This window comes from Neodiprion pinetum, chromosome 3, assembly GCF_021155775.2.
Source record: "Neodiprion pinetum isolate iyNeoPine1 chromosome 3, iyNeoPine1.2, whole genome shotgun sequence".
Classification (NCBI taxonomy): domain Eukaryota; kingdom Metazoa; phylum Arthropoda; class Insecta; order Hymenoptera; family Diprionidae; genus Neodiprion; species Neodiprion pinetum.
This window is the reverse complement of record NC_060234.1, coordinates 43,885,895-43,912,282: the sequence shown is the minus strand read 5'-3', so window position 1 is coordinate 43,912,282 and position 26,388 is coordinate 43,885,895. Positions and strand designations below refer to the sequence as shown.

At 43.7% G+C, this 26,388-nt stretch overlaps 1 protein-coding gene across 1 annotated transcript in view; it reads right to left on the bottom strand.

Moving 5' to 3' along the window:
- Positions 1–26,388, bottom strand: part of LOC124214556 (uncharacterized) — a 117,219-nt gene that overhangs the window by 53,289 nt on the left and 37,542 nt on the right. The window contains exon 3 of the mRNA XM_046616945.2: positions 4,918–5,115. Coding sequence (XP_046472901.1) covers positions 4,918–5,115 — 198 coding nt within the window. The remainder of the gene's footprint in view (positions 1–4,917; positions 5,116–26,388) is intronic.

Here is a 26,388-nt window from a genome sequence, read left to right as displayed (position 1 = left end):
TAAGAGGGGGACGGATGAATAAATGGCTTATAAAATAAAGATTGATTGGAATTTATAGCAATTGACAAATTAAATATGTAGATAATCGTTCAAATTTTTTGCTTGAATATATATGTGCGTTAATTATTACATAAATCTGGGTAGATTACGAAAATGTTAATATTAATAATAGTAATTTGTTTTACAAATATAATCATCACGTATGTTTCATGTGTAGCGACGAGAGCATAATAACTGTTCGTGATAACTGCAGGTGCAGTAGATATATGCGCATGATATATGTGCATGAACGGAATGATGTAAATATCTGAATCAACATTCAATTTGAGCCGCAAGATCAGGTATCTCGATATCTTATCGGTGTAGATCTGTTCTGTGGCCTCTTCGCGTAGTTTGCTCCCGATCTTATTCAAAGGCATAGGCGATACAGCGCGCGCGCGCGCGCGTGTGTGTGTGTGTGTGTGTGTGTGTATGTATACATGTATAATGTGTATATTGTATATGTACCGTATTTGTGGCGCGCAGGGTGTTCCAGCTAGCTGGCAAACTTTCTGGGTGAAGGCAAACGAAGCAACCCTCGGCCAAATGTTACGACGTGTTTTACAACGGGTAATAATAGTACGAATCTGCTCCTGCCAATATTTCACAGTCTCACCCTTTTCAACTCTCTACTGAACGCCTACCGTGCAATAGCGCCAAGCCGGATGGCATTAGTCAGTTATTCTCAATGTGACATTTACTCATAACCATATGTAGAGGTGTGAAAAGAAGTCAAGGGTTGTTTTTACTTTACTTAAGAAACTGCCCTTTCGTAAGAAATCACCGTCTTGGCTTTTGTTTCTACAGATTTGGATCAATAATTTGTTAGAATAATATAATAGTTGGACACCGATGACGGAGAAAAGTAACGATCTCCGTCGACCAGAGGCGCTCGGCGCAAGGCCTTCAATGTGACGATAGTCGATTCTCTGATAGAGGACTATCGTTGCTGGGCATCATGTTGCGAAGGTGTTAAAGATTCCTCGAGATCGTAAGTTACCTGTCGATCTGTGAACGTTTTTCTAGTTTGTCAATTCGAATTAAGCTTGTATCCAGAATTAACCCAGTTGATTAGAATGAGGTGAACTCGAAAAGTGTTTTATTTTTCTTTGTCGTCCTTTTCTCATGCGTCAAATTCGTATGTATGGGACATTCCACGTGTAACGGACCTGACCAAAGCTCTGACATTTTCAGAACAGGTTCAAGCAATGGTAAAATGATTCATTTCGTTGATAAGAGCGGGGGTGAAATTTTGGAGATGTTTTGTTCGAAGCCGTCTACATGTTAGCGGTTGATAAAATGTAAGTTAAAACTGACAATAGTTTCAATAAATTATGACTATAAAAAAATATATGCCATGCAAGTTAAAACATTGGGGCAGGAACGTTTCAGCTTTAAGTGAACTTTGAAGTTGTAATATGCTAAAAATATCGAGGTGTTTGAGAGTCAATGTAAACGCGAAAAAACTTCAGATTTCCAGATTTCTCGAAGAACATACATTTTTCCCGTCCAAAGTTTGAGAAAATACTTCCGTGTCAGTGTGAAAAATATTCTGCAAATTTCACTTGCTTCCATTAATCTTGGATCCAGCTTAGAAGCTATGGGTGTTTTCCTCTAGTCATTTTTAATAAAATGGATAATAGAATATATTTAAAATTAATTTTTCTATGGGGGTGTATACTCTCCTGAGACAACATTGCAGAAAAGAAGAAGAAACGCAGATGAAGTAGAAACGACTTCAACACTCTCGTTGACTTGAAAAGAATGTGTGATACAGTCTTCAGCGCAAGGTATAAATGTAATGGGGTAGATAATAAAAGAGAAAATAAAAAATTGGAATCAAAAACACCAAGAGATTAAGAGCGAGAAGGAGGGGGGAGGGGGGGGGGGGAGGAAGAGAAAGAGAAGAGATGAAACGGAAAAGTACCGCACGCTTGTCGTGAAAAACGGCAAGTTCCCCTCTGGGGTGACTTGACTGCCGGCGAGGAACAGGCTGATATCAATATGTTGCTAAACATCAATTTTACGAGATTCGAAGGAGGGCAAAGGGGTCCCGGTAATAAAATATCGCCAGCACGTGTAAATTCATCGATTTGTTCCTTGCTTCTCCCTCGTAATTTTCTTCATTTTTTATTTTTTCCTCCCACACTCGCGTGGATTCGTAGATATCGGGAATATTAATTAAAAACATCACATATACCGCACAACGCTACTATATTCTTTGCTATAATTTATTTTTATTTTGATTTTTTTATCTCTGAGTTATAATTGCTGGTAATGTGCGATGTGTGGGTGATGTGAGCTATGTTGTGTATGTAATACTACACTATATTTAAACACTGTTTATAGTTTTACTTATGTCTGTTCTTTATATATTTATACTGTACTTCATTGTTCTATGTATTGTCTTATTGGACGGCCGCAAGGAGTCTTGGCTCCACGGCCGATTAAATAAACATTATTATTATTATTATTACTGTTGTCGTCGTCGTCGTCGTCGTCGTCGTCGTTGTTGTTGTTGTTGTTGTTGTTGTTATTATTATTATCATGAATCTCAAACTGACTTTATATGCATTTTATTAAGCGATTCAGCAAACGCTCTGCTTTAACTGCAGACCGTATGAGATTACCCTCTTTGTTCAAGCCCCCTTGAAAAAATTCCTTTTCGCGCATGTAAAGCGGGTGAGACATTGCGGCAGATTTCATGCCGGGTGAAGCGTCCGGAAAGTTGTACGTCCGCTCGCTTGCGAGTGTGCATATAAGCGGTAACTTTAACCTCGCTTCACATGTGCGAAAAGGCAAATTTTAAAAGGGACTGGAACAAGAGAATAGAATGAAAATAAAAATCATGAACTTGTTTAGAGGAAAGCAACCTTACTCGTAATTGCCTTCATTCCGCCCTTGATAATGTACAACGTACAATTATCGTAACTGATGTAATCTGATTTTAATGACATTCCAGAATAAACAAAGGTCCTCACACCGAGTATCCAGGAACTTCTCGTCCCGCGGCGCCAGGTTCCTGAATAAACTGTTCCTGAAATGGAGCTCCTCGCCTCCCACTGTAAATTTGGGACCTTCGGGGCGGAGGGTGAATATCTTTTTCATTTGATTGAATAAATATTGAACGCACACCCGTATAGAGAAATTACGTAGGCGCACAAGGAGACGGCTAGCTCCGTTTGCGATCTGAATATTCTTCTGAACGTCGAACCGCAGAATCGAACCAAATGGCAAAGGCCAGCCTTAGCTCTACCCTGGCAATCCTTCGTCCACCCATCCTGTCTCAACCATGTTTAATGCATCGTTCGACATTTCCACGTCAAACATTGCTTTGAGTAGCCGCGGTGAAATTTAGAAGCCCCATCGCTCCGCAACCGAGTCCCGACATGTACGTTCAATAGATACGTGTACATACGTCGACTGGTATGTAGCTGATTCACGATGTCCCGTTTCATCCGAAGATCAATCAGTGTCATAAGCTATTTTCAATGCACATGCATGGGATGTACCTGCTATCTCTTCCACAGACATCAACCTTTTTTCATCATTGTCCTGAGATGCTTACAATCGGGACTGAAATGCTAGTCCGCTTGCAACTTCACATTGCAGTGACAAGAATCTTATAAAAACTGTATAGCCGAGCTTCACAAATATCGTTGCATTTCAAGCACGCTCTTGTTTGCATGACGAACCGTTGGGGTAGCGCATCTATATTGAAATTGTAGGGACGCTGGGGCGAACGAGGGCGGGGAGTGTCTTTCTGGCGATAAAACAATTCACTTCAGTTGGCTAAATAAACGGAATTTTAATACTCGAGGGAGAGAAAAACGATTCTTTTCCGAAGAAGGAGAGCCTACACGGGTAGGGAGTGAAATTTATTTCACCGCTAGGTATACACTGTGCCACACGATGCAAGTTCCTCACACACCACACTGGCGGGAAATATTCTATGAGGACTATTAACGATAAGATGATCTTGGCGGATTCACGCACGAAATCGGATTTTTGAAACAATTTTCACGCAAAAGCCGCGTACCTGAAATTTTTTCCCAGCTTAGCAATTTGCTCCTCAAAGGAAAACGATTTATCGAGAGGTGTGAAGAGTGAAGAGGGGGTTTGCCGGATGGTCGGTAAAATTGCATCACCCTTATTGCATTATTTAAAGAGTAGGGGCTGATGCCCACCCCCTTTAAGAGCTTTTCAACGGGGAGGAAACCCCGTTTCCAAGAGTGCCACTTGACCAATCCCGCGGTTCTCTAGATAGGGATGGAATTCAGAACTTCATGGTACCCTCAACGAGCTTCTCGCTCCTCCTAGGTTCTACGTGAACCGGCTGTCTGGTGTTCCGTCTACAGTCTTCAAGAAAGTCTAATCCCCCCCCCAAGCTGACCCTGGTATTAGGGATTACATTGAAATGCACGAAACGACGCTCATACTGCCCGGAATAACCACTAATTTTGTCTGTATATTATACCTACTTTCCGCTATTACATTTCAACACAATTAAACGAACAGAAAACGTCCCCCCCCCCCCCCCTGAAACTGGACACTCAAGGTGAGAAGTAACGTATTATCGATCGAATTCGTAAAAAACCCTGTCATCAACATCAATAAGCTAAGCCTATTTCGAGTGATCCAGGAAAAAAACATACCTATGCGAGCATACTGTTCTTTGAAAAATAGAGCAGAAATTCGAAAAATAAATATTGTACACAGGTTTTCTTGACTGATCATTGGAATATCACTGTCATTTTACGGCATTTTACGGCATTTTACGGCACGCCAATCACGCAAATGCCCCGAGTAAATGAAAATTGCCAGAGCCTGGGAGTTTGTCCCTAGTGCAAATATGTTCTAGATCTGGTGTTTTCTGACCTGGCGAAATCCCGAACTTGGCGTGAAGCGTTGCGGACGTTCCGAGATCAGGACTGCTAACAGGAGCAGCTATAGGTGGCGACAGAAGAGGAAGCGGGTGCGGCGCACCACCTCCGCCCGCCGATATGAGGCTCGGCATCCTTTTGAAAGCAGTGTCCGTCCTCCACGTTGTTTCGTTGTCTCCCAGCCAGACTTTCCCTGAACATGTCAAAACAAGCGGAACTGATTATTATTGTTCTTATTTTATTTATTTTTTACTCATTTGGGCACAAAAACAATAATTCGTTGTTTTTCGGGCAGTGTAGGCAGTTTCCGATGAACTGGAAAATTAAGAACTTAGCCATCCGACTTCCGTGACATGCGCACAAGACGTGCGAGTGTCGAAAAGTACTTCTGCCGACTCTTGTCCCATTCTCGGCGTCTCCCTCTTTCTCGCGCTCTCTCGCACGCTCTTTCCCTCGCTGGGGTTTCTCGGACGGCCACGAAGAGCCTGACCGAAGTCTCAGGGCATGGTTTGAGCCTGCACCATAGTCTATACATATAATAATAGGTAGGATACGTGGCCTGCATAGTGGGGCGAGCTTGAGACAATATTGATGGCTAACGCAAATGAGAGAAATGAGGAAAAACGGTACAAGTCAGGGGTGGTTTGCAGATGGCGTATTAATAACGCTCGTCCCTTTTGCGAAACGCGAGACTCGTTGCACCGTCAGTTCACCCTAGACTCTTTCCGCCACTCCCGTGCTCCCCCGAACTCATAATTAGCTACGTTTGCCCACCCTGCAACGCAGATATTCCCGCTTTTCTGTATTCCCAACTTTCGTCCCTTCCCAAGCTTCTGGGAACAATGCGACTCACCCTTATACAGGCAGCTACCACCCACGGCATATCACAATTGTCGTATCGACCATTCTCGCTGTACGAACTGAACTCTATCCCTAATATTTTTTCGCGGCTAAATTTCATGCAGTACCTAATTAGGCAGGACAAAGCCCTGTGCTCTCACTTCACGAGCACTCGTCTCAATTCTTCCTCGAAGCTCGTCGGAATTCGAGAAGTTTCGAAATTTACTTCCACGTAAATATTTGATTTCTTTTCCTTTGGCCTTCGTACGTTCCAGCCCCCCCCCCCCCCCCCCCCCCTCTCCCTCGCTCTTCACTTTGATCGGATTATTTATTGTTTTTTTTCGCGAACAAAACCATTATTTCTTTTTCTTAACATAGCATTACATTATAATATAAATAATTATAAATTTGTACAGCATATGCGACTCTCAGGGGACTAAGCCCCAGAGTAAAATGAGCTTATCTTTGTTATTATCTATTGGCAATATAAATTTTTCGCAACCTTGTGCCCCATACATTCTGTGGTACCCGGTATCGCACCCCTTCTCTCTTTCGTTCATTTTCTACGCCAATGTGTACAAGAAGTAAACCAGCCCCGGTATTTGCCTGATGAATGATTTAGCTCAAGATGTGCCATCAAAGAGAACAGTCGGAAAGGGGCGTTTGAGACAACAGAAAAGAGAGCAGGATAGAGTGGGTGAGAAGGACAAGGGGGGGGGGGGGGGGGGGGGGGACGAAGAGCGAGAGAGAAAGGTGCGATGAGAATAGAACTGCGGTGAGGGTGAAAAGGGACGTGGGGAGCGAGAGGGACAAAAGAAAAACGAACCCGGCATTAACTGAGGGCGTCGGCTAATCAATATCATCGAGAAATGGCTGCTTCCAATCTCCTTGGACCATATGATATAGTCGTTTACCTAGCTCTACGTCTACTCGTAGAGATTTTCTCGCGCCATAAGATAGCGAGATGATCGATTCCGTCATCGGAAATATTTAAAATTGCGAATAATGGGTGAAATGTAATTGAGGGGCAAGTATGTTTTAATCACGGTCTGTTATTCACAAATGTTATTAGCATGAAAAGAGCAAATTTAAACTTTCGGGCACTTTAGATACCTCGAAATTCAAATAAAATAACAAACAGGACTTCTGCTTCAATCTTCGTATGTACATGTACAAAAATTTATGCGAATAACAAGTCAATCACTTGGTAATATAGTGTTTGCCTAGGCTGTTCGATTCCGGACTTGTTTCCCCTTTCTCTATTTTTATATATGCCTGAACTAGACTTTCGAAACGCTCCACCAACAGGTCGAGCGTATTTCATTGGCAATCAGTGCCATAACCATAACAGGATGAGACATGCGATGCAATTCATACTCCCGTGAGTTTTAACCAATTTTGGTTTGCAATAAAAATAGTGAAAAATAAATAATACGAGAAGTGACAGAGAAATGAATCAATCTCTCCGATACCATTTCGATTATTGTTAAGCTTCGATTGTTCGCTGTCGCAAAATTACGTCGATGTATTTTATTCAAAATAATTATTACTAGCGAATTACGTGCTGAGAAAAAAAAAAAAATGTTTTTCGCACAGAACCGACTCTTAGGAGCCATATCCCACTAATTGGAATCCCAAAAACTGAGAAAATTAAAGCAGGACACTAAAGGCTAAACCAATAAGAAAATCCAACAACTTGTCGTTTCTTAGCCGTAGGTATCTTTTAAACCATTGACCGCAGTGACTTGAAACTCGTTTTCTCTCTCAGCATTACGTCGGCACAGCGTGTAAAACATTCAATTTCAGCATTATCCGAAGTAACCCAAATTTTTGCAAGTAATCACAGGGTATCAGTTGAACGTCGATTTTTTTAAACCTCTTTCCGCTAAGGATAAGTAACAACCCAGGAGCTCAGAAAACAGTATTGAAATGCGGATTCAGCTGCTTGAGCAAGTTGTTACAATCGTTTAATCTCGTAAATTATGCGGATGTAGCGTATTGCACTGTACCTACATATTTTGCAGCGAGTAAGGTATACGTTGCCGATTCCTTACAAGTGTGAAGTTTGAATTTACACGAGTGAAAAATGCTGGCCAGCACAAGATACAAATCCTATTTTTTGTAAAACCTGTGATGGGAAGTCCAACTGTAGAAAATTGAAATTATATAACTGGAGTAAAAATAATACTGAATAAAAAATGAAATGATTAAAATAGTTGTATGAGAACCAAAAAATCCAATTTGAAAACAGTCATTATTCACATATTTTGATCCAGAGAAATGTTTTGTAGTATAAAAAAGTATTGTCTTGAAATCGAGAGGGTTGAGAACAACACAAAACTCATTTATCATAAAAAAAAAAAATAAATAAATACTAGATCAACAAAATTATGAAAGCCTTCTTGCAACTCCATCTTTATCTCACTATTTCCTTTCTATTTTGTAGTAATATCAATGTTTTTTTTTTTTTTTTTTTCCGGACGTGCTGAATTGTGCCAATGTCACAATTATGTAAATGAAGAAAGAAATATTTGTTTGGAATTAATATCCTTAGAGATAATTCTAAATTCTTTTCGTTCGTGACAAGGTCAATGATTTTTTTTTTGACGATGATGAGTCAATATTTACGTCATGCGTACCTACTCGTCGCTCGATTATCGGCAATTGTTCCGGACTCGAGGTTTTCGTTTCAAGTAGATTCTTGAGGCATTTCTGATTCTGCAATTTGCTTGCATATTTTCTCCTTGTTGTAAACTACTTGTCCGGTCTACTTTTCCGTAACCTTGTCAGATGTCCATCCTCCATGGCGGTTCAGTATCGTGCTATCAGCCCCAGAATGAGCAAGTAGGTAATGCCGTCGAAGTTCGAGGGAAACTGCAGTGAGCCGTATAAATTTGGGGTCCGGCAAGTTGAAATACACGGCGATTTGTTTAGGCCTACTACATTAACAAGTCGAAAAGATGGGTTTTTTACATTTCATCACCATGAAAAGAAAAGAGTCTATCGGTCAGTCCGATAAACTTCCGCGGTGTTCCCGAAAACGGCCGAGTGAAAAATCTGCAACCGATAGAACTTGGCCGCCAAATGAAAAAGGTTCGAACCGAAAATTAGAAAAAAAATTTCTATAACCAAAATTTTTTTATTTATTTAAAAAAATATATATTAAAAATTGGGAAAACATAATCGTGTATTTGGAAAATGTAGTACAGAGGAAAAAGTGTATGTTTCTTGGTAAAATATTCAAAATCGATTTATTTTCAGCAGAACCGGAAGTTCAAATTGAACGGGGTATGGCAATTTTGTCATGCCCGTCATTTCGTTGAAAAATCCTGTAAGCTTTGGATGTTTTCACCAAGCCGTTTCCGAGATCAACGCAGGAGTTTGTCAGCACAAACCGATAGGCCCACAGACGGTATAATTTTTTTTTAAACGAATAAATAAACTTAGACAAACATGATTATTCTTATTGAATAACGTAGAAAGAATTCCTTTTTCCGTTATGAATACATGTAGAATATGTACATGTATATAACAGACGTGCAGTTATACTAATTGTATTCAAACCACGCGTGTGAACAATTATAGTAAATGTTTCCACGCGTGCGAAAGTAGGTGTGTGGGTCGATGGGTATGCGAGTCGATGGATTAGGTAGGCAGATAGGTAGGTAGGTAGGTATAGGTAGATATATACAACGTGGACAGATGAAAAGGGAATAAGTAATGTAAAGCTCCATTATGCCGAAATGGTGGCGAGGAGGGTCAACCAAGGGAGCGTACGGGTCAGCCAATCCCCCGGGGGGCCGTTAAAGTGAAATACTCCCGAACGCAAGGTGGCCGGGGGTGCTGCCTCCCCTCGTATCAAGGGAGGGACGGGCGGGAACTACAGTGCCCCGCGGAGGAAAACCTTCCTTTAGAAAGAGTCGCGGAAAACGAGAAAAAGGGAGAAAGGGAGAAAGGGCGGAATGCAAGGGGGGTAGGTAAATCGTTGTTATCCCTGACAGTGATAAAAACCAGCGAACGACCGAACCTTTGTATATAGTTGCAGCCCGTAGTTAATTCACGGAATGCAAAACGGTATTCTCATTTCTTTGTTAACGTCAAGTTCCCGCAGCTGCCCGGTACGTTGCGCAATCTCCCATTTGCAAGTTTCAGCAATTTATCATAATTGCTTAACGCTTACGAATCAAAATCATCTTACAGCAAAGAAGGATCGTGACGCAAGACGAAACGCGTCGTCCAGATTCGACGGAGATTTTGAAAAGTGCTGTAATAAACTAAATTGATGAAAGTTGCGGGGAGATGAGCTAAAACAGCAAAAAGGCCATCAGAAGGAAAAAACGAGAAAAAGTAGTACGCAAGTAGGTAAGTAGTAAGAATGCGAATGAGGGCTCAGGCCGCTGGTGTATACCTCTGGTAAGGCATCGTGAGACTGCCTGTAAGCCGTCGCAAGATTCTCGATCGTAAGTGGTCGGAGGAATTCGGACCGCTGGTTCCTTTAATCTCGTCGTGTTTGCATACCACGTCCCCCCGTCCGAGGCATCGTCCCTAAGTCTCCCTCTTCTCCCACACTACCCTCTCAATTTGCCGGAGAACCTGAGTTCACCCTGCAGGCGAAAGAAACAATGAATCTATACGTAGCCCTACACTATAGCCGAAGGGATGGACTAGATCCACATCAGGCCGAAATTGACCACCCGCATATTGTGGCAATGCACGCGGTTACAGGAACGGGACGTGTAATGAGGGAAGAGCCATGATCGGATGACTAACAAATTCAATGTCATACATTTCTCCATCCGTGGTGTGAAAACAAGAGAAATATTTGTCAACGTGCTCCAATGCCGTACACGTTACTCACAATCAAGATTTAATGCGAACATCTTTCCATCATTTTCTTATCACCTAACTCGAAGACTTCAGAAATGTATGAAGAAACCACGGCCTCTTGAACAAGAAGTTATCAAACACTTAGACACGCACTTTACCTTTTGCTTTTTACGTTATTTTTTGCGTCCGTTCTCGCGAAAAGAAGGGTGGGGGAGAGAGAGAGAGAGAGAGAGAGGAGAGAGAGAGAGAGAGAGAGAGAGAACAGAAATTCCAAATTTCCATGGACTTTGAGGAAAAAGAGAGTAAAGACAGAGTATACTGACGGACCAAGGTACGGAGCGCAGGATGCGAATAAAGCGAACGATATAAGATTAATAGGGAACGAAACGGAGGGCTGGATGGAAAGCTGCAGGAAAGAGAAGATCCGACTCGGGGAGAGGGATGGAGATGCTCCGGTCTCTGCCGTCCTGCAAACCCCTTGGTAAGAGACTATGTCGGCTCTTCTCTTTGAAGATGGACCACGGATAGCGGATAGTGGCCAAATTGAATCCTGTTTAGGACGCGGGAAGAGTCGATAGAAGTATAGAGGGCTCCCCCTACCCCCCAACCCCCTCGCCACTCGCCTCCCTTCCCTGCCTCACCTTACACTATCCCACCACTCCCATTTCTACTCTTCGCTCCTTTGCACATTTCCCCTTTCTCACTCTCCGACGTAAGTAAATTGTGGTCTCCCCCATGTACCTTATACGCGCTTCACACTCCTATTCAAATCCCGATCTACTCTATGCTGTTAAAATATTATTATAAGACTGCTAGCAAAATAACCGTCATGAATTTAACAGTACGTAGGTCAAGCATTTGTTACAGGTGGCAATGGACAGAAATACGGTTACATAAATGTTTAACAGGTGGCTTTCAAACGTTTCATAGTGTCAAAGTACTCCGCCCATAGTACCAATAAAATCCCCATTTCGTATCCATGGTCTGATTTCCTTCAAATTCCTTATTGTCACCCTTTGTATTTCTTGAAACTTCATTGCATCCAATTTTTAAGTTCTTATCGAACAGTGAGCTGTCCTGTGACCCGTGCGGTTTGTAATTATGTTGTAAACACCCTGCCAATATTGGCGAATAAACCTCCAGCTAGCATTGTGTGATTCGTATCGCTCGTCACGATTATCCTTCTACCTGCGGAAGAAACTTAACGGAGTTACCGAAACATCGTCTAGATACAGACAATTTTCTATTCACATATCAGCCGAAACGGTAAAGGGTTTTGTTTCGCACGTCGTGTTCACAATAATCTGACACGCACACGTACATGCATACATCCACTTTTTAAAATCGTGGCGAATGATTTTGCAGCTGACAGTACATGTCTACGATGTAGATTGTGGATTCAGTATGTTTTCTCAATTCGGGATTCGCGCCGAAGGAGAGAAGACCGAAGGCCGCTTGTATTTGTAAGAATTATTCGCATCGGATTAGCCGACACAGATGCTACATACTGCGAGAGCTGTTCGTTCCTATTCTGATTCTGTTTCGGTGCAGATCGCTCGTGTAGGCACTGATGTCTCCTCGCTTAATGCACACGGGTACACATGTAGCACAGTACGCGGAAAGAGTCGATCAATAACCCCCCTTTCCAATACCACTCCGACCTTTCCGACCCCCTGCACTATTTTTCCCGAATTATGTCGACCGAAGGTAAGGCTAGATAGGTAGGTCGTTGCAGAGGTTGAGCATAGGTATATTTATTCAGGTAAGTATTTAAACGGGGTGAATCTAAGAATTGTTTATCGAACTACCGATGCATGCCCTGCACGCGTTTGAGTATCCGGGTAGACGCAGCGATTCTTCGAACTTTCTTTTCATTCTTCCAGCCTGTCCGACGATCAATTCAAAATTTATCGTACAGAATTCTCGTGGTCCGTTAGTTGTAGAGATGCAAGAACTTACTTCACCTAGCGGAATGTGAACGGTGCTCCTTTTTACAACGAGCGTGGTACATTCAGGATTACCGTATGAAAACTGTCGATTTTATTCTCAGATCACGGCACAGGCGATTCTCAACTCGCAGAGCATGATTTTCCGAAAGGCATCTCGTGCAAACACCGAGGTATGCAAGATCAATGATGCGCCCGACGCGCGACGCAATCAGTTACGTCGAGCGAATATACTGTATTGAAACCCACATCGTACGATCACAAAAAATGACTGCAAATCTACCATCCTTTCAAATTCAACGAACACACGCGCACTACGTGGGTGTAATTCAAGTGTCAGTGCTCAGGCATTTGCAAGAATTTAGATATTTCAATTATTTTGCGCATTTTATGGCAAATCACGTTTGGCTGTATCGAACCTATGGTACAAAAAATAATTTAAAATCACGGGATCAGCGAGAAATAAAAATTCCTACATCAGTTGAAAAGACCGTAGTAATGTGAATCCTGCATATATCTCCTGGAATGCGCTGTATTTAGTATCAGGATATTCACACGACGACCAATTACCGAAATTGCCACCACCATCGAGAATAGTGATACTTGTGATAATGTATACGGTAGCTTGAACACGGGTTGACTCTCTCGTATAATAATATAGACCAATCACATCGATGGATCAATGCGCATGCCGCCACGGTGTAGTACGGCCCGGAACATCGATTCCTACGTAAGCGTACGTGTAGGTGTACGAGTAGGTATCCTTCTATCTGCGACGACTGGTATTGCATCGGGATGTCTCCGTTGAATTTGTCATGGTTCTGAGTGCACTTAATTCAAACGAACGCCGATGAAATATTTATTGTGGCATACGCGAGTTCAAGAATAAACTTGGTCCGTTTATGCGCCATTGGATTTCAGGTATGAGCCTGCGGTATACGGATACCTGTGCGTATATAAGGCTTCAACCTTCTCCGCACTTGAGGCAGCCAATAAAACATGAATAATAAAAAGGCGCCGGCTCGCTCCCCGGCTCGGAAGGGTTGCGCTTGCGCGGCCCGCCCCTCCGACCCTGGAAAGAACCCGGTGCTACCCCTTGCGACCAACCAATCTGCATGTCGGTCGCGCTTGGCGCTTGGTAACGCCATTTTGGAATCTCTGGTGCACTTACACATCCCCTTCCGAGTCGGCTCGTAAGCAGAAACCTAGTCCGAGCGCCCGGTGTCGGGGTCACACCACGGGGTCGCGTGGTCAGAAGGTTACGTATTGTATTCTCAGTTGCAACACCGATGTACAAATGATGAATGAGTCGTATTTATACTGAAGGTGAACCACCGCATTCTCTCAAAAATGATGCCCGTACCTTCGTGCGAATATCGGCGATACGGGAAACTGGCTTATTTACAGTACCTACCTGCTCGTCGTCATCGAATATGTATATATTACTTTATTCATTGATCACCTTTGTCAGCACGTGAACTACTCTACCCTATTGCTAGGATAGCGGGTAATAATGTAATGCATGCTACACTCCTACGCAATCGTTTCAGTCACCGTAGATGTATCCTTAGCTGGCTGAGTTCTGGCTATTGCAACTTGGTGTTTTCCAATTCAGAAATGGTCAAAAACCCACCAGTTCAATTATCGATACAGAGTCTGATCTGGTCTGCTTAAAACGCCACAATCTCATCTTATACTTCGATACACTCTGGCTTACATACAGATCTGTACAATAATGCATCTGGTACGCTGGCTCTTTGGGATAGTGATCAGCGCTGGATAGATAGCAGAATTCTGAATCGAAAAGACGCGAATGATACTGGCCGCTGAACTAGAAGAACAGTATATAATCGTCATTGAAAGTTAAATTTTTATCGAATTTCCGCAAACGCACAAGCTATTATATGCAGGGCGTGCAGGGGTTCGAGACTACTGGAAAACAGAGATGTCGAGACTAGGATTCGTTATCGACGTGCCGAGTATATTTACTTTCAACGTACCAGTCACATCTCGGGATTAGTTTAAGATTTGAAAAAATCAAATGTACAAGAAACTGCACAATATGAGAGCTATACGAACGCGGACGTACTTCGTACACTGCAGAGTGTATAAGTACGATTATTCAGCAAGAACACGTCGGATATTCCGTTATGTTTTGTTATAGGTTACGCAGACCTATGCGAATAATATCATTCCGGACTAGCGACGAGTAAGTAAACCATACGAAAAAAGGGATGGAAGAAGGGGAAAAGAGAAAAATGGAGAGGTTCAGAAAAAATTATTATAATCACAATAATAACAATGAGAAGTTTAAAATGTTTGAGGAAGGGTGGAGGTTACCGATGCAATGAAGCGGTGGATCTGTCCAATGGTTTTGTCAGTTTCAGGCCGACAGAGGGGGGGAGGGAGAGAGAGAACCAACGCGTGCGGGGTGCGTGCCGGGCAGGCGCAGATGCTAGAAAGTGCAGACAATAACTCGTACGGGCCTAAGAGGAGAGAGCGCACGGCGGCCAGAGGTAAGCGTAAGCGAAGGTGTGGTTTGAAAAGTGGCGGGAGCGAGATAGGTGTAGCTGGGTAGATAGATATACAGACGAAAATGGAGAAGGATAGATGGATGGACCCGAGAGGGGAGAGAGAAAGAGGAGGGAGGGGGGTGGGGGAGAGGGATAGAGAGTGACGCGTGAGGGTAGGTGAAGCGGCGCACGCCGTCTGGCATTGTGATTGGAAATTGAGGAAACCTAGCCCAACCTCGCCTAACCCCTTGAAAGCCTGCAGTGCTATACACAATATCAATTCGTTGCTGCGCAGCGTTCCCTTCCTCATTTCACCCCGTGGCCGTATACCTAGGAGAGAGGGGGGTAACTCCCTGTCCCCTGGAAATGCGGATGCAGCCGTTAAAAAAAGTCGAAACGAAAGAAAAAGGGGAACCGACAAAAACCCGAAATTAAAATGAAAATAAAATCTTCTCGCATACATACAAAGGTACGGTGTGTACGATAATTCACACTTGGTACGAGAATCGCGCGGTAAATAAAACCGTTGCTCGTTCGGTCGCTTCGCTTGTACCCCAGAGGGAAATTCAGCCCGGATCGAGGTGGGAGAAGAAGGTGGATTTTTATTCAGATTCGAAACCCGATTGGGCGAAAGCTCTCTCGGGGAACTACCAATGCAAGAGAGTTGAGAAGATGGATTGGTCTTGAGCTGCAATGCACGCGCGTCTGCCTACGTCTGCCGTGTTCGTTCTCAGCCGGGTATGCCTTTCGGGAGAGAAGCCGAGGAGGGTCGAGAGGGCGAAGAGGGCAAGAGACGTAACGGAGAAACTCGCTGACGTTTGCGCACCTCGCATCATGCGTCTATCCTCTGCTTCGCGTCCTCCCTATGGGTTATTCATCGTGTGGCGGCGGGAAAAAGGAAGGAAAAACTGGTTGCCGTTGCCCATGACCCGGGCGATGCCGCATGTCCATCCCGGGTCTGCGCGATCCTGCTTGCCTGTCCGCTTATCTAATTACGACCAAGTCTTTGACCTCTCCGACGCTAGACGGACTTCGTCACTTCCGGCAGGGTGAACGGTGTGAAATCACCTTTACCAGCTAGGGGTATGTCATTGGATTCGGAAAATCACGATGCACTTTTGTTACTTTATAAAACCACGAGTCTTGTGGATCAACTGAGAAAAGAAATCGACCAAATCTCTATAAATGAATGTTCAGCCGTTCCCATCTTCCGTGATACATTGGAAATAGTTCGGATCTTCATTTCGTTACAGGCTGACCCACGTTATTTTTACATCTCTTGCCAAAGTCCAGTTGTGTGTCGGTTTCAATGTGGTGGAGGCCTCTCCCACCAGGAAAAATTAAATTATAATATCCCCCCCGTGATTAAATTTATCGTATCCAAGATAAGGAGCAGGAGTTTTCTCGAAATCGTATTTGAAAACAGACGTAAGAAGCGACTCTTTATAGCCAAGACTTGAAGACACAACCTACTCAGGGCCATTGGCAGAGACTGCTACCCAAGTAGTAAGGACTACGGCAGGCCCCCCCTTACGACATTCATTCGGACAACACTAGACATTTTCGAAGTCTCTAATAGATTCACGATTCAATTTGTACTCAGATCGGTTATAAATAAAAGCTTTGCAAATCTCAACACTGACATACGGTGAAGTTTTATCAAGTTTGACGAAACGTATGGGCAGAATAAATAAAATCTTGCCATCTAAACGAGAAAAATAAAGAAACACAATAGCTAAATGCACGAAGAAGTATGAATAATGGCAGGATAATTTTAATATCTGCAAAAATAATACGCATGAGAGAAAAGAAACCAAAAAATGTTAGATTCACCATGGATAAGCCGCGCTTCTAAAGTTCGGTCACCTTACCTGCACGGACAGATTACATTACCTTGGGGACTCGTACATAAAGGCATGTGCCGGTGGATTGGAAGAAGACACAAAATTGTCTGGAAATGAATGAGTCAACCATACCTCATGTACGATGTGGTGGGCTTGGAAGTGTATCTTTAGATTAATGTTGAACGTAAAATCAAATGTAACATACAGGATTAAAATATTGAACGTATAAACGTACTGGGAAATATATTAATTGGAATATAAACCTGAAATTGGATTAAGCCAAAGTTGGAAATTCGCGATTTATATGGATAATGTACGTAGCGGAAGTACTTAAATCAGAGGATCCGTAAGCTTGACTACAATTCTGACTTCATTCGCACTTTCTCCCCCTCTCTCTCTCTCTCTCTCTCTCTCTCTCTCTCTCTCTCTCTCTCTCTCTCTCTCTCTCTCTCTCTCTCTATCGCTCTCACTCTCTCTGTCGTAAACTTTTACGGAAGTTGCAAGAACTGGCTTCCGTAACAACCGAATTTCAGGTCAGAAAATATCCCGGCTACTTGTATTGTAGGTCAAGTTTTCAAAAAGACTCGTCACGTGGAACGGGCGTAATTCCAAGAAATGACGAAAATATTCGTATCGTGAATAAATATACACCCAGGCAGGCCAATATAAGTCACACAGGTGGGCCATGGAGGGGACGCGTCACATCCAGGTTACCGATAGCCGAGTTTACGTTGGTGATATTTGATTTATTATACGTTTCCCGTTGATAATTATATTGACCGTTGGACGTGTAAAACTGAGGCGCGCCCTCTCTTATCGCAAACTATCTGGCCTCGTTTACCCAATGTTTGTAAAAGGAGTCGTGCGCCTCATGTGGCCACACTCTTCATACACGTATAACGCGTTATGCACGCAGCCGGGTCAATTGTAATTCATATATTGTATGCAGCGAAATTATACTCGAATACATCTATCCACGTTCTTACTCCTGAGCAAGCACGGTAAACAAATACTATACATATACACTTCAGGCATATACGTGTAATGTATATTTGGACTACACACATGTTATAACGTTGACTCGAAGGAAATACTACCAATTACGGAGCGTCTTGCTCTTAGACGATTTCGTAATAGCCGGCCGGACGCGCTGATTAAAAGTCTGCAGGCAACTTGCTAATAATAAAGCGCTATTGCCGCTCGAGTTTCGAGTGAAATAAACGCTACACGTCTCTTCGCATATCAATAAAAGGAAAACCATCCGCTCATATATCACCTTGTGCTAGTTATAAATTTGTTGTCAAGCACGCTATACGCTTGCAGTGAGCAGATTTTCCATCATTTTGAAATAAAAAAATATCCAGTGTATTCACGATTGAATCGACTTAACGGTAGATGCATATTCTTCATTAGAAAATTTTCAATCAGCGAAACATTTTCATACGTGATTTACCAAAAAATTAGGCGTCTCAATTGAAGCCACAAATTATCTTTTGTCTGGATCTGTGCTAATATTATCTTGAAAAAAATTATCCGAAACTATATTTGATTTCCTCGTTTATTTTCCGATCAAGCACCGTTATGTAGATTTTATGTCATCAAAATTGTCGCTTACTGAACAATGTAGATCTACAAATTACAGGTTTGAATAAGGATGAAAGGTATTGCGGAGAGGTGAAATTGAACGAGGATATAGAAATGTAAGAATAGAGAACGTAGGTTTGAAAAAATGAAACAAGTGTCGGAATTATACCTCTACGCAAAGTTCTTTTACCTTCTATGTTGTTTGATACTGCAGGCTATCAAAGCTTGTAGTGAGGTGGGAGGAGGAAGTGGTACAGCAGGTGTAGGTGACTCTGTTCGACAATATGGTCCGTCACTCGATCGCCGTGTATTCGAGTCGATTTACAATAGATTAGCTGTGGTAGCACGGTTTTACCTGGAATTTTCCGAGAACGATCGGACAAATTTTCTTCGGACCCATAATCCAAAGATTTGTTCGAAGAGAGAAAGAGGAAGGGGAATTACTGATAACCGAGAAACACCAGGGTCGAAAATGCATGGAAGATATTTTTACCACCATTGTCAAACCAATCTCTTACCCGCTGTGGGAGCCATGCAGATAGGGATTACCACGAAGCAACGCATTCGATTAAAAAGGGGAGAATCGAGTCCACGTTTACAGCGTGCGAATGATAGTCTGTCGTATAAGCAGCACATTTAGGGGGTCCAGACAGGGCCTGAGAATTTTCGTTGAAATTTGTACACATAATGTGAAATTTGGGAGAAAAATTCACGTTTTTTAATGCCCCATCCCGAACCGGCACCCCTCGATTTCAAATTCGCATAAAAACGGTTCGCTTGCCAGCGGCGGGTCCGTCGATCCAGCCGTCCCACATGCGTGGCACATACACACCGGAGCCACCCCGTTTTATTCCGGGCATGCATGTGTATGCGTAAAAAGCGTTACTTAATATTTTACGTATATGTAAGTAGGGGGTAAATCCGTCGTTCGACGGCTTTTTTCCCTCCTGTGAACGGGTTTTACCCCAAAGAAGAGAAATGAGAAAAAGAAGTGTAGCTACAGGTAAATTTCACGAATCTAGAAAATCAGGGGGGTCGCTGGGAAGGCTATTCACGGTATATTCGACAAATTTTTCAGAGAAAATTTGTGAAAGAAGAGAGAATAGGGGAAAAAAACTCTCTATGGAATTTTCTCGACCTGCTCGAAATGTAGAGAAGCATCGAACCAAGCAGGGTGGCACGAGGGTTCGTTCCCTGTTTTTTCATCTTTTCTACCGGAAAGTAGGTATTGGGCAGCAACCGTTTCTTTAGAATTCCGAAATATAGGTCATGGGAAAGCACGTTGACTCGTACATACATGTTATCCCGATGTACGCTGCTATGCGAGCAACGCCTTTACCCACATCGTGGAGGAAAGAAAGTCGCATCGTAAAGTAAAGAAGGAAAGAAAACAGAAAAATGCTTCCAAGTTTAAAATCACAGTGAGCCAGATGCAAGCCTGTTCACCGGCTTCTTACGCTGACTGCAACCGCTACGAACGCTGGAAATAATTTATGAAACTGCGACGCGAATCTCTGTAGCCCGAGGCAATGCGGCGAAAACGTTGTTATTTCGTCAATTTTTCAAGTACGAGGCGGTTAGAATTGAGCCCTTTACCGGCAACGACAGACTTAGGGTTCGTAAGCCTGAATATCTTCGAAATTGGACACTTTCGAGATGTTGACCTCGGATGATTTCGATTTCGCGCGCTCACCAAATGCGTTTTGACGAAAATAATCAAAATGTTGTACAATGTGGCCAAATAACGTAATACGTAAAAGCTACAAAATTGAATGATAAGAACATTTCATTGTAAATATGTTCGTCGAGTTCATGCTTTCGCAGATATTGGTCATCAGTTTCGATTTGAATAGTTAAATTACTGTGAAATTTTCTAGACGAAATAGTAGAGATCTCTAGTCGCAGAAGGGGGTCGGGAGGGGACGAATAAAAATTGAAAGAATTCCTTTGCCGAATGTGAAAGACGTGCAGTCAGGGAATACGTACCTTATATACCCTTAAGACGTTATTTCAGAACGAACATCATTCATCGTGCAGCCGCCGTCTTTTGGATTGGAAAACCTTCCCCATTCTTTCTTCGGCAGCTAATCCCTAGGTAAGACGAAACAGTATTACGCTTATAAAAATATCAAGATTCTTGGAGCGTGGCATCGGCCGTTTATAATGCCGGGTCCCGGTTGACGTGATCCGAGGTTGGCGAGGCCTGCAAGACGCCATGTCACGGCTCTCCAGATTAGAGGGTGGTTTATTTTCTTTATTCATTTTTTTTTTTCACCTTCCCCCCATCCCCCTTCCCCTCCCCCCTACCTCGCCCTCTTTCACTACCTCTCCCGCCCGAAGAGGGTGGCGAATAGCAGCCATACGCAGAATGGGGATCGCTACGAGTGAATGACGGGACAATGAGGACAGCCTAATGCACGCGAACGTTTCTTATGACGATTCAATATGTTTACTTAGAATACGCCACTGCGCTTCTCTCAATGCAGCCGAGGTTCGGATTTCTTTCTCTGCATTTCAATGACGAAGGTAAACCGAGTTCAGGGCCAATGTATGTGGCGTGCAGCGAGGAGGAACTCGGTATACCTCATCGTTCGATGACTGCAGGCTGTACAACCGTTCATTACCCGGTCTAATTGATAGGCATATTAGTCGTTTCCGAAATTCGATATCGATTAGTGCCGACGTTCGATCGATCGCCCGCATATTATTTTGCCCGCTTCGTTGTGGACAAACCGTTAACGACGGGCCGTCAATTGTGAGAATTTTTCAGTCGTTTAATCCACGGTGGTTACGTCGGTCGACGTAGCTCTGCGCCGTTTGTTCGATTTGAGATATCAATGATTTAATCGAACAGTGACGTCCAGTTGCAGTTATACCATGTAAATTCATACTTGGCTTGCTGAGATTCGATCGATATAGGACCGACTCTACTTTTGGTTCTGTTTCCATATAGGTAAGTATAATGTATACGCGCTGCGCCTGAGTCCTGCAGCGGGTTGCGCCTGCGCGGCGCGGGAGTGAGACGATTGGCAAAGTTAATTTAAACCCGCGGAGGACATTGAACGGGAAGCGCCGAGGGTTGCGGGAGTAAGAGTTTGCGTGTGTGAGAAAGAGAGAGAGAGAGAGAGAGAGAGAGAGAAAGAGCTGGCTTCAAAAGTGTGTAAATAAATATATCGCAGCGAGAGAGGGCAGGTCGACGGGCCGAACCGCTGGCGCCCAGGGTAAGGGGTGAGGGTCCGGTGGTTTGCTGCGGTCCCCGACGTTGCAGAGATTCTTCCAGGAGGAAGGATAATACGAGGCCTCTACCCTATCAGCGGATACCGCGCTCCTCGGGGGCGATGTCGACTCGGGGCGTGCTCACCCCATACATCCACGTGATAATCTAATAAAAGGCCTTGGCACCCTCGAGCCAACCCCTCCGAAGTTCGAATCGGCATATCTTCACCCGCATTTCAATGTCCGTTGTAGGTACACAGCGGTAAATACTACCTTTTAAATGATTTCGAAAGAAAACGCCCGATGTCTCGCAGCCCGTAATTGACGATACGTGACCCCCACCTACGTAGGTTACCTATAACTTTTTGTAATTGAGACTGTATTTCATTTTGACAGACTTTGAAAATTCATCCAGCGTGTGTGTTCGATGCAAAGAAAATTTTGTCGTGTGCTCCTTGTCGGAAGCTTGGAAACAGTCTCAAGAAAGAATAACGAATAGTTAGATAATTATGATTTACGGTTCCTCAAGGCCAAGTCTATATCAGAAGATATATACGAAAAATTTGTCGTCGCCAACTTATGTTCGCGATTTACAAACGCTTCGGAAGATTCAACCCCGTGATACAAGGCGGCCAACCTGTGGCGGACGAGAACGAGACCCAGAAAGAAGGCACCAATTTTGTAAACATCCCAATGCGGATGACATCCTGTTGACCGTGACGATAAGAGAAAGACGGTTGGACGGAGGTGGGGCAACGGCCAATTCAATTAGGCAGGGCGAGAGAGGGGTAGATGCTCCGTTGGTCCATGCCTTCCCTTTTCATACAGCTGTCACGACTTTCGTGTAAAGCTCTCATACGCGCCCGCCGCCTCAGCTGCTAACTCGCGACACTGGCGTGACGTACAGGTACACAAATGTTTATGTAGGCACATGTAGGTGTGTACATAAAAAAGTGTACGATGCTGCGATCGGGCTAGTTTGGGAAAACAGTTGCGTCTCGTGCTCAGGTCTGGGACTAGAGGAGATTGAGTAACAGCGTTGAATACACAAAGATCACGGGAACTTTTCGTGAATAATAAAGCCGAAGAGATATAATAGCTGGTGTCTTGGGAAAAATGGTTTCTCGGCTGTCTGTAATTGGTAAGTTCAAAGAAAATCGAAGGAGTACAATGTTTCGGATTTATAGACCTGTACGTATGCGATAACGTCGTGGTACACACGCTCAGATTGATTCTGACACATTTAAGCCCACGAGTGGCGTCTGTTTTTTATGTTAACAACAAATGATGGCAGACTAGACCGCTGGCCTTGAATATCTCGAAATCAGTTTAAGGTTCTGGACGTTCCTTAAAATTAAAACATACCCTCCTAAGGTGTGCATTAATATTTTCCCACCTATAGTAATTTTGTCTTCCAATCTTCGCTGTGCCTAACGCTCCGCGGTCCAGCACATAGCTGGCCTGCCTAGTGTGATTAAGATTTCGACACCGAAACGTCATCAAGAAGTGATACTCTATAATTCAGCGCCGGCGACTTAAGAAACATCAGTGTACGGAATTATTTGTATTATCAGTCGATACAGGGTTATTCCACAGTTTTTATATATCGAGGTTTAAAATACTGAATTTGTACCAAGCCCTTTAGGGTGTTGTATCCACACAGTGAGTCATCAGGCTGTGAAGGTATCCACGTCCTTCGCACAAAAGTCGCCAGCGCTGCAGTGGCATAAAAATTTCGAAAATAAAAATTCCGACGAATGCAATTCCTGCACGATCTCTTCGGGGAAGCTGAAAAAAATTAAATTTTGCTTTTTTGTTCAATGAAAAAAATAAAAAAATAGTGGCTTCCGTATATAAATATTCCTGCCTGTAGGGATTTCGCATACGAATTGTTTCACACCCTCCAGACAAAAGTCGTCGGGCGTGGACTCTGTACGTACCATCGATAAGCCAAAGGTTGAAACCTGCAATGCAAATCAGGGCCCGAAATTAGAAAGTGTATTTATCCCGGAAATACGCCCTTGAATGAAACGTTGTATCATCGGAATTGCGTCGCTTCTGAAGCGATTAAGGGGTTTACGTTGTGAAATATGCCAACGGCACAAGGCGGACCTGTTATTTTCCGTACGAGTTGGCATCCGCGCACAGAATCACACAAATAATCCACCGAGCCGGATAAACGGAAATTTTCCCTTCTAAAATTCTAACAGGCGACCCGAGCACTCAATAGCAGAACGGCCGACTTCCTGTCTCCGTGCCCCTCTTTTCCCCCAACGCTTGTTTCGCTCCTTCTCTGTTATATTCAGCTCCGCTGAGGCTAGCCCGGACGATCCGCCCGCCGACACTGTGAAACCTCTCGAGTTTATACCGAATCGTTGACCAGCCTTCCACAGAATCCATTTAACCTAATATCAGCAAGTATTATTTAATTCGGAAGTCGGACCGTGCGCGTTAGCCGTCGACGGCCGGATGGGCGGATTCCGAAAAGCACGACCCTCCGCGTATCGCCTCGGGCATCGCTCCTTTCACCGCGGCCAGGCGGCCCTCTCACTCACTCGCCGTTCACCCCGAAACCAGCCCGCTTTTCCATCAAGGGAGAACCTCAATTTCAGTCGGCCTGCACAATCCGTCGATCTATACAACTCCGTACGCCCCGGAGTACCGCGAGTAATATCTGCAGTCTGCTTATTTGATTGTGAGAGAAAATGAGAGAAAGCATAGTTGCTGCTTCACTTTTCTTTTCTTAAGTACGACGCGAATACACTTCGACTTTCTATCTTGAATTTTACTGATTGGATAAATAGCTAAAGTAATTCACAATTATTAAATCGATGTAGTGATACCGTCTTTTACTCTTCACTTCTCGCAATATAATATTATGCACTTCCGCTGCAGTTCCAATCTTGTTACAAACTAACGAATTTTTGTACTTACCATGAATTAGAAATGATTGTCTTCCTGCACCATGAACCAAGTTCCGCTGCCAGTCCTCGTTGACTCTGCGGATCTGTAGCTGGGCGAAAGGGGGGCGCGGATGGGCGGGGGCGGGGGCGTCGGTCGTCGAAAGGAAACCCGGTTGTTTCTCATCAGCGAACAAATTTCGACGTTGTTTGCGTTGTTTGGCCCCCTGACTTGAATCCAGCCGGTCGCCTCGAGTGGAACAAGTCCTTCCTCAGCCTCCTGCCTGCGGACGAATCTGCCGGTCGAGTTCGAGCCTAGTCTCGGTCCAATCTCGCACGTGACGTTGTTTCCGCTCCGGACCGTGATCGCCTCTTGTTTATTCTAGTTATTTTATTACAACGACGGTGGGGTCCGGAAACAGGAGTAGGAGAAAGCAGGCGGGAGGTAGGCTATGAAGAGAAAAAAAAGAGAGAGGGAGGGAGGTAGATAAGGAGAAAGACGGCGAGCGGGAGAGTGAGAGTGAGAGAGAGTGTGTGAGGGGGGGGGGGGGGAGGGGATAGAAATAGTAAGTTATTACCGATAGACAGAATAAGATGATGCAACAGGAAATCGGCCGATGGTCTGCGACCATGTGTTGTACGCCTTATCTTCTCACGTTAATAAATCCATGATCGGTCGAATCTTGAAAATCTCGCATACATTGTCGTGCATTGTCGTGTAATCATTTACTTATAAGCTAAATGATCCTTTTTTCGCTAACGACGAGAGGACGAGTGAATTTGAAAACTGATAATATAACGGGTCGTCGTTAATACCTCACTGATAAAGCTTATTGTGAATCAACTGGCTGATTGGAAGAAGGATATTGATAGCTTCAGTTACAGCCGATTTCACTTTTGAAAGGAGTTGCGATTTTGTAATATTCTGCGTAGGTACGAAATCTGAAGCGCCAACTTATTATTATTACATTCTTCGGTAGCAATGCTTCGACATTCGGAATCAGCATGCCATAGCAAAAGGCTAATATGTTACATTTACATATAAATGTGTGAAATTATTTTTGGTCCAAAATCGATAACGTTACTTTATTTAGGTAACCCGTCTCGACGGCCTCGCACGAAATGTCACACAAAGCTACCTACCTTACGAAGAACAGACTTTATAGCGAATGCAACGAGAAATAGTGATCCCTTCTTTTTACATTTAACCCGTTCAGCGTTTGATAATTTTGATCACTGATGCGGAAAAATCAGAAGTGTACATACATACCACGGTTATGAATATTCAAGAAATGACAGTTATCACAAAATCCTTAATCCCCCGTTTCAGCCGTTTGTCGCGCATGCGATCGAGTACTCGAAGAAGAAGAAAACGGAGAAGCGGAAGAATGAGAATAGGATGGAAACGGTGATGAAGAAGACCGGGAGAAAGAAAGACATGGCGATGCCTACGGAAACGCGAGGAGTGGCGAGGTGCGGTTCGGCGTGGCCGCTGGCTATAAAGTATGAAGCATAAACCGTAAACCATAAAACGCGAGCCGTAAAGCATCGTCTTGGTAAATAAACCCCGTTTGGTTGCGAACCGAATGCAAAGCTATAGCAGAGATGATCTCTCAACGCTGCGGAGGACTTTCCTGGTGAAAAACGTGGGTAAAAAAGAAGGGCGAAGGGCAACTCCAGGCTCACGGGATATCATCTCTGCAGGTGGGAATTTCGCTCGACGGCTGATTTCCTCAATTAGTGCCACGAGAGTAATACAATATCGTCTGTGAAGCATAACGTGTTACAGTGTTGTT